The 13337-nt window shown below is 39.3% G+C and overlaps 1 protein-coding gene across 2 annotated transcripts in view; it reads right to left on the reverse strand.

Moving 5' to 3' along the window:
• Positions 1-1821: 1821 nt before the first annotated feature.
• Positions 1822-13337, reverse strand: part of MAP3K5 (mitogen-activated protein kinase kinase kinase 5) — a 194706-nt gene continuing 183190 nt past the window's right edge. The window contains exons 26-30 of one of the 2 annotated variants that reach the window (XM_032844826.1): positions 10978-11221; positions 6088-6200; positions 5034-5146; positions 3284-3360; positions 1822-2607 (exon numbers count right to left, since the gene is read on the reverse strand). In XM_032844826.1, coding sequence (XP_032700717.1) covers positions 2547-2607; positions 3284-3360; positions 5034-5146; positions 6088-6200; positions 10978-11221 — 608 coding nt within the window. In that variant the 3' untranslated portion in view covers positions 1822-2546. The remainder of the gene's footprint in view (positions 2608-3283; positions 3361-5033; positions 5147-6087; positions 6201-10977; positions 11222-13337) is intronic. The other variant, XR_004381165.1, reaches the window with a different exon arrangement.

Here is a 13337-nt window from a genome sequence, read left to right on the forward strand (position 1 = left end):
TTTATTTCTCTGTCCAGGTGTCTCTTGAAATAAGAAGATGGGACTTGATACTGTTAAATCATCTGCAGAGCTTTTTAAAAATAGGACCTATGGGCCTTACCCCAGACCAATAAACACAGTTTCTCTAAGGTGTTGGCATCTGTATATTTTATTTTTATTATTTTTTTTAAAGATTTTACTTATTTATTTGAGAGACAGTATGAGCAGGGGGAAGGGCAGGGGGACAAAGAGACCCCCTGCTAAGCAGGGAGCCCCATGTGAGTCTTGATTCCAGGACACTGGGATCATGACCTGAGCTGAAGTCAGATGCTTAACCAACTGAGCCACCCAGGTACCCTCATCAGTATATTTTAAAAAGTATCCCAGTAATTTTAATGTGAAGCTGGGTTGAGAGTCATTGGTCTAGACTAACGCCAAACGCCTTCAAAGTGAAACTTTTAACGGAACTTGGATGATAATGGAACCGCTACTTTTTGTGACTGAGGCCCAATGTTCTCACAAAAACCTAATGATGCTGGCCTGGTAATATATTATGAACCATGCAGGGACAGAGGAACCCACAAAGCCTACAAAGATAAGGTAGGAGGAAGATCCCAAGGAAAACCCTATCATTAAAGAATTGGTTGAAGATGGGTAGCTTGATCCTTATGCACAATCTAAAAGAAACAGCTACCATTAGAACTGGGGAGATGAACTCTGGCTTAATTAAGAACTATTCTGGGGCACCTGGGTGGCTCAGTGGGTTAAAGCCTCTGCCTTCAGCTTAGGTCATGATCCCAGGGTCCTGGGATCGAGCCCCACATCGGGCTCCCTGCTTGGGAGCCTGCTTCCTCCTCTCTCTCTGCCTGCCTCTCTGCCTACTTGTGATCTCTGTCTGTCAAATAAATAAATAAATTCTTAAAAAAAAAAAGAAAGAAAAAAGAACTATCCTGTGTTGGGGTGCCTGGGTGGCACAGTCAGTTAAGCAACTGACTCTTGGTTTTGGCTCAAGTTGTGGTCCCCTGCTGCACACGCTCTTTCTCTCTCTCTAAAATAAGTAAATAAATCCTTAAAAAAAGAGAATTACGCTGTGTCAGTATGAGTGAAATGACGTATCATTTAATTTATACCTCCCCTCGTTCGAAATATCCCCAAAGGCTACAAGAAGCAATTATCTGTCCTTGAAATCGGGATGTAAAAAAAGATGCAGCCATGTTGTTCCAAGTATCAAACGAGAAAATAAGGTGAGAACTTTCTGTGCAGTCTAATGCAATACAAGAAATATCAGATCTTGATTTTCACATAGAAATAAAGATGACTCTTATTCTTTCAAAGACTGTTACGTATGGGTCAAGTCACGATACATACGTTATTTCTGTCTTGTATAACAAGCAAATTCCTCTGTGTTAGAATTTTGTGTTTATCTTATCCATCTATCTAGGAGCTGCAGACTTCACCCTATTAACACAGGCAGGCTTATAAACTATAATATTCAGCTTCAAATAAAAACGTTTCCCTCAAATATGAGAACTAAACAATTAAGGAGACAGAAAATGCAGTGTTCTCCACTGGGATGCTATTTGCCGACCCTTTGAGATATACAGTAGCCGCTCAAGATAACTTGTGGCCTTGAGAAAAAACACACGGACTTTCTTTTACGTAAATTCTTCTTTTTTTTTCCTTTACCCTCTCTCTTACCACTCGGGTGCCCTGAGGGACAACCTGCAGATCAATTGTTCTTTGATTATTTGAATAGATTCTATTGAAGAACAAAAGAAACAACTAGAAATTTGACACAGAAGTTCATCTTATTTGCCACAACAAAATAAGAACTCTTCAGAATTTATCGAACAGTATGTTAAGAGTCTTTACTTTTTAGAGTAAATATGACACAATGGATAGCTTTAGAACAAGCTAACATTACTAGGATTCAGACATGTGCAACTGGTACAGTTCAGTAGTGCATACACGACTCAAATGAACGTACTATGGGCCAGAAACTTAAGTTACAAAATAGAGTCAATATTACAATTAATACAGATCAGTAAGTAAAAACCGCTGCTTCTCAGATTCTGCACACTTTAAAAAAAAAGCCAAAGAAACATAAACTTTACACAATAACCGAAATTATGCATTTCTACTCTGAGTATCCTACACACACACAGAAGTCTAAAAAGTTATGGTCACATTTTGGTTTTGTTCCAGTGATGCACAATCACATGAAATGTTCTATCCGTTTTGTGTAAAAGAGACATGGCCAAAGTGCAACAGCTGCTAAGTTAAAAATATTTCCATAAAAATGTTTAGACGAAAATAATCCCCAGCATCCTGATGTTTAGGATTATTTCTGAGAGTCCTTACAAAGAGTCCTTATGAACAGTAGAAATAGAAGCAGTTAGGAAATTTCAGTGTATTTTGTCTTTTTTTTTTTTTTTCTTTTAACACAAGTAAACAAATACTGGATTTAAAGTGCAGCTTCTTTCTCCTCTCCCTTAGATTCTCCCTCCCCTGCGAAGACCAGTTCTGTTAGACTCTCCACGGAAGGCTGGACACAAACAGAGCCACAGTCAAGTCTGTGTGTCTCGAAAGTCGGTGATGGCCTTCCACAGCGCGCAGAGCATCCCTCCCCTGTTTAAGACACAAGAACACGGGGAAGAGAACACCTCATTTGAAACACTGCTCTTGACATATACAAGTGACCTTTGCCTGGCGCCGCTCTGATCAGAACACGGAGATCTCAAAGTCTTATTGGTCCTCATGTAATTCTTTCTGTGTTTTGTCATTATCCCTCCCTGCCTTTCCTTTCCATTCCCACAGACTACCAGTTCCCAAAGCATCATTTCAGGTTTTTAGCACATTTGAAATGGGTCTTTACAGAATTCTGTGTGAGTCACTTATGCATGTGGTTGGCCTGATAGAGAAAACTATGATAAGAAACTGTATCACATTGTACATGTTATAGGATGGCAAATGGGAACCTAGCCTATTATTTCTAATAATTTAAATGAGAGCAGTTGTTTAAGGCAGCCTTAAAATAATTGCATAGCCTCAGTCTACTTTATTATCAAGAAATTCTTTGAGTTGATTGCATTTACTAATCTAGAAATTTTGGTTATAAGAGTACCCAGTAATAGCCTGGGGAAACAAATTCCGTTTACTCAGAGCAAATGTGAACCACAGAATGGGCCCCAGGACTGCTGAGATGGTGAGGGCTGGGGAGGGGCCCAGCCAGGGCAGGAGCCCAGACTTCTGAGCCCAGCGCTCTTTCCACCAAGAAAAAGGGACATAAAGAAAAGAGTGGTACCTTAGTCTGAGGCATTTTAAATCATCACGTGTAACATAGTAGAGAACATCCTCTAGTGAGTAATCCTCAGCCAAAAACTGTGGAGAAAGTAAAACATGCACAAAAGTTAGACATTTTATATATACCTTTAATAAATAGTAAACTCTATTCACAATATAAATGGCAATAATTTAAAAATGAATCTAAAAGGAAATCTACTAAAAACATAATCTTCTGGAGTGATTAGGAAAAAGTCCCCCCATTACAAAACAAAGAATACATCCATATGACTTCCAAATGCATAAAGATCACAAGCAACACATTTCTGAATGGCCTTCTAATGAACAGATAAAACTTATTTGTAATTAATTACATCTGCTGTTCGTAAGATAACGTTTGTATATTTTTTAACTTATTGAAATTCAACTAGTTAACATAGAACGTATCATTAGTTTCAGATGTAGAGCTCAGTAACTCATCAGTCGCATTTAACACCTAGTGCTCATCACAGAACGTGCCCTCCTTAATGCCCATCGCCCAGTTACCTCATCTGCTCCCCCATAATGTTTATATTTGAGAGTTTTTTTGCTGTGTAGCTTTATTTTTCTCAGGTGGATAAAAAGTGTTCCTGAAAAGGTATTGTTTACACTTAATTTCTGAATTTGTTTTTCACAGCTGATAAAAGGTACTTTTAAAATCATTACTATAAAATCAGAGTCCTGAGTTTAAACTGAAGCTTTAATTTTAAATAAAAAAAGGCAATGATTTAGTGGATCATCCATACTACTCTTTAATTGGGACTTGAGTCTTAGTTTGAGAAATAAATATTTCAGAGAACTTGAATGGACACATCATTCTCCATAAGCAAGAGAGCAGTTTAGGTAGCAGTAACTTGTTCAAAGCAGATTTCTAAGGAAACCCTAAATTCTATTTAGTAGCCCAATGAATTATCAAGTAAAGAGGAAAAAAACTTTATTCTTTGTTATTTAAAAAATTTAAACATAAAACTAAAATTAATGTAATATTGTATTGGGGCCCTTTCTATAAAATAATAAAAAAAAAACCTCTTCTTGTGTGTATGTGTGTATATATTATGTAGTCTTCAAACATAAGTGCTACTCCTCCTACCAATTTCCCAAAGTCTGTAAGGAGCAGAGGGGAATCAGGTCATTATAGATCTAGAAAGTGTTCCTGACACAAGTTGACTGACTAGGTCTATTTTATTAAATATTAATAAATAGCCACTGCCCAGTAGAGTCTAATAATGTTGTGAGAGAACTAAAGAGTTAAACAAAAGAGAGAATTAGAAACTTTACAATTTTGGGTTTTGTCTTGATTTTTCCACTCTTCCTTATTTTCAGTTCAAAAACATAAAAACTCCGTAGAGGAGTCCTGGACCACAGAACTTTTGCCTGCTTCACTGTTTTGCACATACAGCATCCCAGCGCCCGAATGATTTTTCCCTCCTCACCTGCCCCTCCCCCATATACGTACAGATGGCATGGTTTATTCCTACATAGGCCTTTAGACTCCAGCTCATTCACCAACCTTTTCCTCTCTCTGTCTCCAAACACCTGATGACCTCTCCTTCATAGAGCTTATCAGGGTATCATTACACTTTATCTGTGGACTTATTTGACGACCACCTGCAGGCCCTAGTCTGCAGGCGGCACGAGGGCTCACCAGTGTATACGCCCCGTGCCTCACACGCTGTAGGCACTCAACATTATGGAGTGAAAGAAAAGCTGGTCCCACGGATAGTTTTCTTTACCCGACTTATAGTGTCTTCATCAGCTCCCTTATCTCTCAGCCACTCAGTGAGCTCAGACTCTTCAGTATTTGTGCCAGGAGAATCCCGGGGGCATGCGGGCAATCCAGGAATATCTGGGACAGAATTGGGGAGGGAGGGACATTTTTAGCTTCTCTTCACAGAGGCCATCTGGGACCCTCCCAGGCCACAGACATTTATTAACACTTTAAAAGATTTTGCTCTATCAGAGAATAACAGAAACAATTGAGATTGGCAGTATAAATATAAACAAAACGCTTAAAGACTACTAATAAATGGAGGGGCAGAAGTAATAATGTAATGATATCCCCACCTCATGCTTTTATACCAAATCTATAGTTGCTCTAAATTCAAAGAAATATAGTTTCTTTGAAACAATTCTATAGTTTCACCAAAATCGTACTGTGGGTTTTTCATGTGACAAACATGAGCATAATTAGCAGAAAACCATATAATCCTATAATAATCTCTTTTTTCACTATTTGCAATAAAATAGAAAAAACCCAGAATATAAAGAATACAAATGCAAAAATGACCAAAAATAGTCTTTTATTGTAGTAATCTCTTGAAAATTAAAATAAAGACCAAAAAAGTGTTAGAGCCATATTCACCTCAAATAATCTCAGGAAAAAATGACCATGAATCATCTTATATGAAATCAAGTTATATTTTGCTGCTACTAAAAACTGGATATTTCTTTTTTTAAAAGATATTATTTTTACTTATTTATTTGAGAGAGAGCGCATGAGAGGGGAGAGATCAGAGGGAGAAGCAGACTCCCTGCTGAGCAGGGAGGCCCATGCAGGACTCAATCCCAGGACTCCAGGATCATGACCTAAGCCAAAGGCAGTCACCCAACCAACTGAGCCACCCAGGGACCCAAGAATTGGATATTTCTTAAAAGCAATTTCTGCTTGTAGTCATGGTACAAGTGATGGGTGTCAATTAAGCCATGAAATAAAACTTTCCGTTAGCTTTCTCCCCATTCTGTGGCAGCCTAGTTTAATAGTATCACTTAAAAATCTCTGCTATTCACCTATTGGTTGGGACTTAAGCTTCAGGTGTTTAATTTCTTGGTCTTTTTCTTCAATAGCTTGATGAAGGAGTGCTTGTAATTCTTTCTCTTTCCGAACCAATTCTTCCAGTAATCTGTAGAAGAAAATTATATTGGTTGACAGGATAATAAAGCTGGAGCAGCCAGAGTGACCTTCTAGATTTGAACTTCTCAAGTTACAGGGAACATAGACATCCCTGGGATTTTATTGAAATGCAGATTCTCATCCAGTAATTTTGTGGATAGGTTTGAGATTCTGAATTCCTTTTTTTTTTTAAGTTTATTATTTACTTATTTTTTTAGTTATCTCTATACGCAATGTGGTGTTCGGACTCACAACTCAGAGATCAAGAGTCACACACTCTTCCAACTGAGCCAGCCAGGCGCCCCACGATTCTGAATTTCTAATGAGTTCCCCCAGGTGATACTCATGTTGCTGGTCCACAGACAGCCCCCTTCGACCCCATGTTGAGTAGCAAAACTCTTGAAGGCTTGTACTTTCAGACAAGAATTCAAAACTACCACCTCAATTGTCTGCCCAAATCTTCAGAGATATTTTGTTTCTTTTTGTGACTGTAAATGGCAAATAAATAAAGTAAAATATATATGATATTAACAGAGCTATATTTTACATGTGTGACTCCTCATCAAAAAAGTTGATGATATGATATGATAATCAATGCAAAGCAGAAAGGCAATCACTTTTTTTTAACTGAAAATTTGACAGGTGAGGTCCCCTATAGTACTTAGTAAATGGTAATGGTTGTTGCTAGGATTGTTGAGGATGTTACTATTATTCCTCTCCCTTCTAAGGGGACTGGTGAAGTGAGTAAAAGGATAGCTGCGTTCCTGGTACATTCAGTTCTTTGTTGGCATCTTCTGTATTCTCCAAAGAAACAAGGAGAAACTAACATATCATTTATATCAGAATTCTCATTCATGAAAGGTTCACTATGCAACTAAGAGCCAACTGGTATCCTACTCACCATTTCTAACACTACTCTCTGAAAAAATATTTCCAGATAGAAAGGGAGATGCTCTGATTTTTATAGAAAATGATCATTGGGTAACTTGGATTCAGAATTTAAAGTTAAGGTACAGAATTATTCATAAGATTATCAGGATAAATTTTTGCATGCCCTGCAGTTCTTAGCCAACTGTATTTGTTTCATTTTTTCAGTATGGATAGATTTAACTTGGGACCAGATTCCATTCCAAAAGTTTGTTTCTGTTTCAGTTGGCATGTTTGAAGGCAGCACAGGCCCAATTGAAAGACAGCCCTGGGCTTGAATCTTGGTTCAGCCCCACACTTCCTGTGTTAACTTCGACAAATCACTGAACACTTTTAGCCTTCAATTTTCTCATCTGTGGAAAGGAAAAGTAAAACTTCCCAAAAGAATGACTGTGAATGTTCAATGAGACAGCTGTAGCTAACATGCCAAGGACAGTGCCAGGCCATCAGGGAAGGCCATCCTGTCCCCAGCCACATATTCGGGCCCAGGGTTCAGGAGGCTGCTCCTTTCCCACAGGCAGAGATGGGGAGCCCTTAGGAGAAAGGACTGAGTAGAGTGGGTAGTAGAAGCAGGACAAAAGGAAGACTCTTGAGAGGCAGCCAGAGAAGGTGGTTTGAGAAAGACAGATTATTTAAAGATAAGCAGAGTTAAGCAGCACACAATCTGGTGGATTGAGCTGCAGGAACTGAGGGCCAGAGGAAACCAGAGGATCAAAGGAGATGTTTATCACTCCAGCAAGAATGATATTGTAGGAAATGGACAGCAAGCTCAGCATGAATTTTTAAGTTGGCAATTTCTCGGTCTAGTATGTATTTTTGTCTTCCTTGATGATTTACATGTATGGAATATTTATTATTTTTTTCAAAGAACACAGTGACTTTTTCTAGAACTTAACCTATGTGTATCTAGACTACATATTTTCTTTTTATCTCTAAAAGCCAGACTTAACCTTAGAAGCAGAGCTCTGACAGGCCACTTCATTTGTCCCAAATCCAGCTCTCAAAAATTATTTACCCAGTCCAAAATGAAAATTAAGTTCAGCTTTATTTTTACTTTGTCTTGCAGTTAAGAGGGAAGTTCTTCAAAATTAAGGTAATTGCCTGCCTCTCTTTTCCAGAAAAATTTGGCAAGCATCTGCCCTGAAGTCAATTTTTTAAACTTAGGTGAGTGGAGGTAGGTAATTCCGGAATCGTTTGATAGATAAGCAGTCAGCTCTGTGAGAGTTAGATTTTTAGCTAACTCTATTACTGTCCTCCAGTACTGTTTCAACCACTGGTGTGAAGTGAATTATTTCCAGAACATGTTATGTAAACATACTCCGCAATATAAGTAAAACATACATTCTAAAGCCACCATGTTATTTTCTCTATCTGGTATTCTTATTGGTGATCTAATAATCAAGAGCTGGATAAACCTGATTGACCTTCATCAGTGATTATCTAAACACAAGCTTAAGATTTCTAACAGGAGAGCTACAGCCTTCTGAAAAACATACTAACATTTCCTTTAAGTTTATTTTGCAATGTATGAACTCTTATAAAAAAGATTTATTTATTTATTTTAGAGAGCGAGAGGGGGAGAGAGAGAGAGAATATGAGTGGGGGGAGGGGCACAGGGAGAGAATCTTCAAGACGACTCCCCGCTGGGCACAGGTTCTGACCGGGAGCTTGATCTCGGGACCCTGAGATCATGACCTGAGCTGAAACCCAGAGTGGGACACTCAACTCACTGAACTACCCAGGCGGTCCCTGCAATGTATGAATTTCTGTATATTAAGTAATAACTGAAAGTGATACGGACATGATTCGCCTCTCATTTCCGTTGCTTAGTACCAGTACTAAGGCAGCTGCCCTTTTCTAACATCACGCCATGAGGTGAACGCTGTGCCTCGCCTCCCTTCTCTGGGGGTGACAGGGAGGAGCTGTGCAAGATATTACTAGAAACAGAAAAAGGAGGCTCATAATCCCGTAGACGTCACAGATATAAGGGTAAATATGTAGAGAAAAAAACACACGAATGTGGGCTGTTGTGAAAAATACAGGAACACAATAAAGAAATACGGCCAGTCGTAGCCCTTCCAACAGAGATGTGGGAAGCAGGCCCTCTGCCCGCGGCTGCGCAGAAGAGCAGCCCTCCCGGCCTGCAGAGGGCGCAAGCGCGGCAGAGGGCGGGACAGCATGGAAATGGGGTTAACTCCAATGGTCTAAGGGGAAAAGGGAGAGGCTGCAGGCAGCAAAGCAGGTTCTATTGACACAAGCCAGGGTCTATAGACAGAAGGTTTGAAGGCCAGAGAAACAAATATACCAGCTCATTGGTAAATAAAGTAGCTTTATTGCATTTATAATTCTGACCATGGGTGGAGGAGGAGTTGGCGACAAAACCAGATCGAGTGAACATTCATCTTCCAGAGATCAGAGAGGGGTATAAAAAACAACTCCATCTAGAGCTGGGTGACAGAGAGTAAACTAAAAAACAACTAAAGTTAACACCTACTACCAAGGTTGGTGTATTGCTTGAGAAGAGGAGGCAATGAGGATTTCCACGGAAGTCTCGGATGAGGAAAGACACAAAGTCTTCCACTAAGTAGTAGAGATGCCAACTAAGAGCTGGTTTTATCAGGACAAGATTAGGATCTGGAAGTCCAAAAGCCATTTCCCCCTTACTCAGAAGATTTCTCTATGAAAAAGGTAGATGATATGAATGGATTTACTCAATCATGCAAACAAAATTCATGTTTCTGAATATAAGATGAACTTTGTACTACTTGTACTAAGCTTGGTATTTAAGCTTAACTTTAAAAACTTAAACTTATGACAAGAAGTAAAATATGTTTTATCTTCCTGGTGAGCAAGATTTTTAAGTAAATATTTGAATAAATGGTATTGATTCACTCCAAAAAAAAAAAAAAAAGGGTTTCACTATAAGTCCAGAGTTGTAAAGTCGGTTGATCACATGTCAACTGCAGCCAGCACAGGAAGCTATAAATCATAGACTCAGAACTTGAACTGTGCCAACATCTGTAAAGAACAGGAAATATTTACTCTTCACTTAATAACCTGATCATGTGGATGTTATGTCACCAAATTCTCAAAGGGAAATTAAAGTCCAGATACGACAGAACATATTCAAAATAAAATAGGATCATAAATGCAGTCAGTTTATCATCCTTTCAAGGTTTTGTTTTTTTTTAAGAAAAGTAAAGCTTTAGCATCACTAAATTTACTCTCAAGAACAGAGATCTTCCTCTTCTAAGAGAACTTGATATTCCAGATCACGGGCTTTCAAGAACATGGATTTTCTGTCTTTCAGCTGTTTTCTGGGATGGTACACACTGCTCTGAGTCTGTGTCCAAGACAGTCTCTGAAGTTACAGCTACTTCGAAAATCTCACTGTACTTGGAGAAAAAGTAGGGATCAAAGAATGCTGCCAAACAAGGCTTGAATTTGTAGAAACAGAAAATGATTTCGACTAAAGAGACTAAGACAAATCTCTCTTGTTTGATAAAGAAAGATATCAAACCAAGTTTACGTGAATAGGATAAAGTGATGAAACATTTTGTATTCTCTGGATCAAACTTTATTATTATTATTGAAGGCTGGGGGAGAGAGAGAGGCAGAGGAAGAGAGAAAATCTTAAGCAGGCTCCATGCCCAGTGTGGAGTGCAGTGCGGAGCCCAGTGCAGGGCTGGACCTCACAACCCTGAGATCCTGACCTGAGCCAAAATCAAGAGTTGGATGCTTACCTGCCTGAGCCACCCAGGTGCCCCATCTGTGGACCAAACTTTAAGATAGACCCCAAACACATGCACTTATATAAAAGTAAGGGAAAGAAAGCCCACCCACGTAAGAATAGGACTTACCTATTAGTTTCTATTTTCATCCTTCCAAGTTGCACATTGAGGGACCGGTGGGCATTTTGGGAGTCGTGGGATACAGTAGAACTGAGCGTGCTCACCCCTGAGGTAGCTACAGCATCTTCAATGACAGCATGAGGTCTTCGGATAGTTTGGTTTGAAGGCCGTTCCTCATGGTCATCTTCTGCCTCCAAGTCTTCTTGATCAGCGGTATCGCTCTCAGATGCAAGGCTGAAGTGTGGCCTCAGTTCTGTGAGGCATAACATCAACAACAGTGTTAATAAAATATGACTGATTTCTTTAATTTCTTCTGACATGAATGTCCTCTTCCCTGCTATCAGTAAGATATGTATTCCAAACTGGTTTTCCAAACGTAGGGATAGATTTCTGGGCATTAATTTATAGTTTTTCTTCCAGTGAATCTAAAAATTCACAGGATCTATTGGCTCAGAATGACCTAATTCAAATAAGAGAAAAATGGCCACACCACACAGAAGACATGTGGGAAAGGGTGCCTGGGTGGCTCAGTTGGTTAAACGTCTACCTTTGGCTTAAGTTGTGATCCCAGGGTCCTGGGATTGAGCCCCATGTCAGGCTCCCTGCTCACTGGGATGTCTGCTTCTCTCTCTGCCTCTCCCTTTGTGCACGCTCTCTCTTTTTCTCTCAAGTAAACAGAATAAAATAAACAAGATACGTGGGGGGATGCCTGGGGGGCTCAGTTGGTTAAGCAATGGCCTTGGGCTGAGGTCATGATCTCAGGGGCCTGGGATCAAGCCCTGCATCAGGCTCCTTGATGGGCAGGGAGCCTGCTTTTCCCTTTGCCTGCTGCTCCTGCTGCTTGTGCTCGCTCTCTCTCTCTCTCTCTCTCTCTGACAAATTAGGGGGAAAAAAGATATGTGGGAAAATGCTAAAATCAGAAAGGGAATTATATAAAAACCTCTTAATATAAACATTTGTTTATACAAGTAAAATTCATTTTTTGTATTATATAATATCTGGCAACTATTAACTCACTTAGAATGAGGAAAATGAGATATAGTGAGATTATCTAAATAAAAGTAAATTCACAGAATACTTTTTGCCTGTAATGGTTAAAGTGTAAGGGGATGGAGGAGGTCCTGAAAATGCCACATGTGCTTATATTCACTCTAATAAGACTGTTTTTGACTACTGGATTCTTCGTGTGAGTCCTTCTCTACCCTGTTGACTAACCACTGAAATTAACAGTGCAAACGTTATAAGTCTCCAACTTAAATATGTCGCATGAGTTCATCTGCATGTCACTTAACAACCTGGATGATATCTTCCCAGAGAAAACAATACTATAAATTGTGATTATGGTCTCAAAATGAACTAGAAAAAGGAATTACACTCATAATCTAAGTGAAGTCAGGGTAGGAGAAATACTGGATCTTGACTCCATATGCTATGACACACGATGAAAACCATGGAGAGTCTCTGTCAAGGAAGGGCACAGTCATCCAACATTTTGCCTCGATATCCTGAGGGCTCACAGACTCCCTGAAGCTTGTTCAGAGTGTCCATGAACCCACAGGTTAAGAGCCCCTGGGTGGGGAGATGGCTCCAGGGGGAGTGATAGAAGACCCCATCCCACCCCCAATCTAGCCACCAGGGCACGGCAACCAAAGGCTGACTAGTTAACAAATTCTCTTTTCTTTCCTCACCTTACTAGATCTGTGTATGGTATTTTCCTCTAAATCTCTGGCTGCTACTTCTTTTCCGATCTTTTTTTTCTTTTTTTTTTAAATCTACCATCTGCCCCTTAAGAGCTGGAACCTGGAATTCTATCCTTCACTTTTTTATATTTCTATTTACTATAGCTAAGCTCATTGAAATCTATCAAGGGTAAGTACTTGTAATGTGTAAATGACCAACTATATTTCAAGACTTGATCTGGTTACATCCAATACCTCCTAGATATTCTTGCTGGGCAGGCATTTTAGATTCAACCATCTAAAAAAAAAACAACCTCTCATCTCTTGCTCATAATAAAAGTCAGGGTGCCCTTCCTCAGCGGCCAGGTTTATGCAGCTCTGACTTCCTTGATCTCCCTTTATTAGTTTTCTCATTTCTTATTGTAGCAAAAAAATGCATGACATAAAATTTACCACTGTCACCGTTTTTAAGTATCCAGTTCAGTAGTGTAACTCACTCTCTAGAGCTAGTTTTAAAGTTGCAAACTTTTTGTTAAGTTTCATCTTGCAAAACTGAAACTCTATACCCATGAAATACCAACTCACCATTTCCCCCTACCCCCTGTCCTTGGCAACCCCCATTCTACTGTTTCTGTGAGTCTGACTACTATGATACCTCATAAAAGGAGAATCATTCAGTGTTTGTATTTT

This window comes from Lontra canadensis, unplaced genomic scaffold, assembly GCF_010015895.1.
Source record: "Lontra canadensis isolate GAN:19392208 unplaced genomic scaffold, GSC_riverotter_1.0 scaffold156, whole genome shotgun sequence".
NCBI lineage: Eukaryota > Metazoa > Chordata > Mammalia > Carnivora > Mustelidae > Lontra > Lontra canadensis.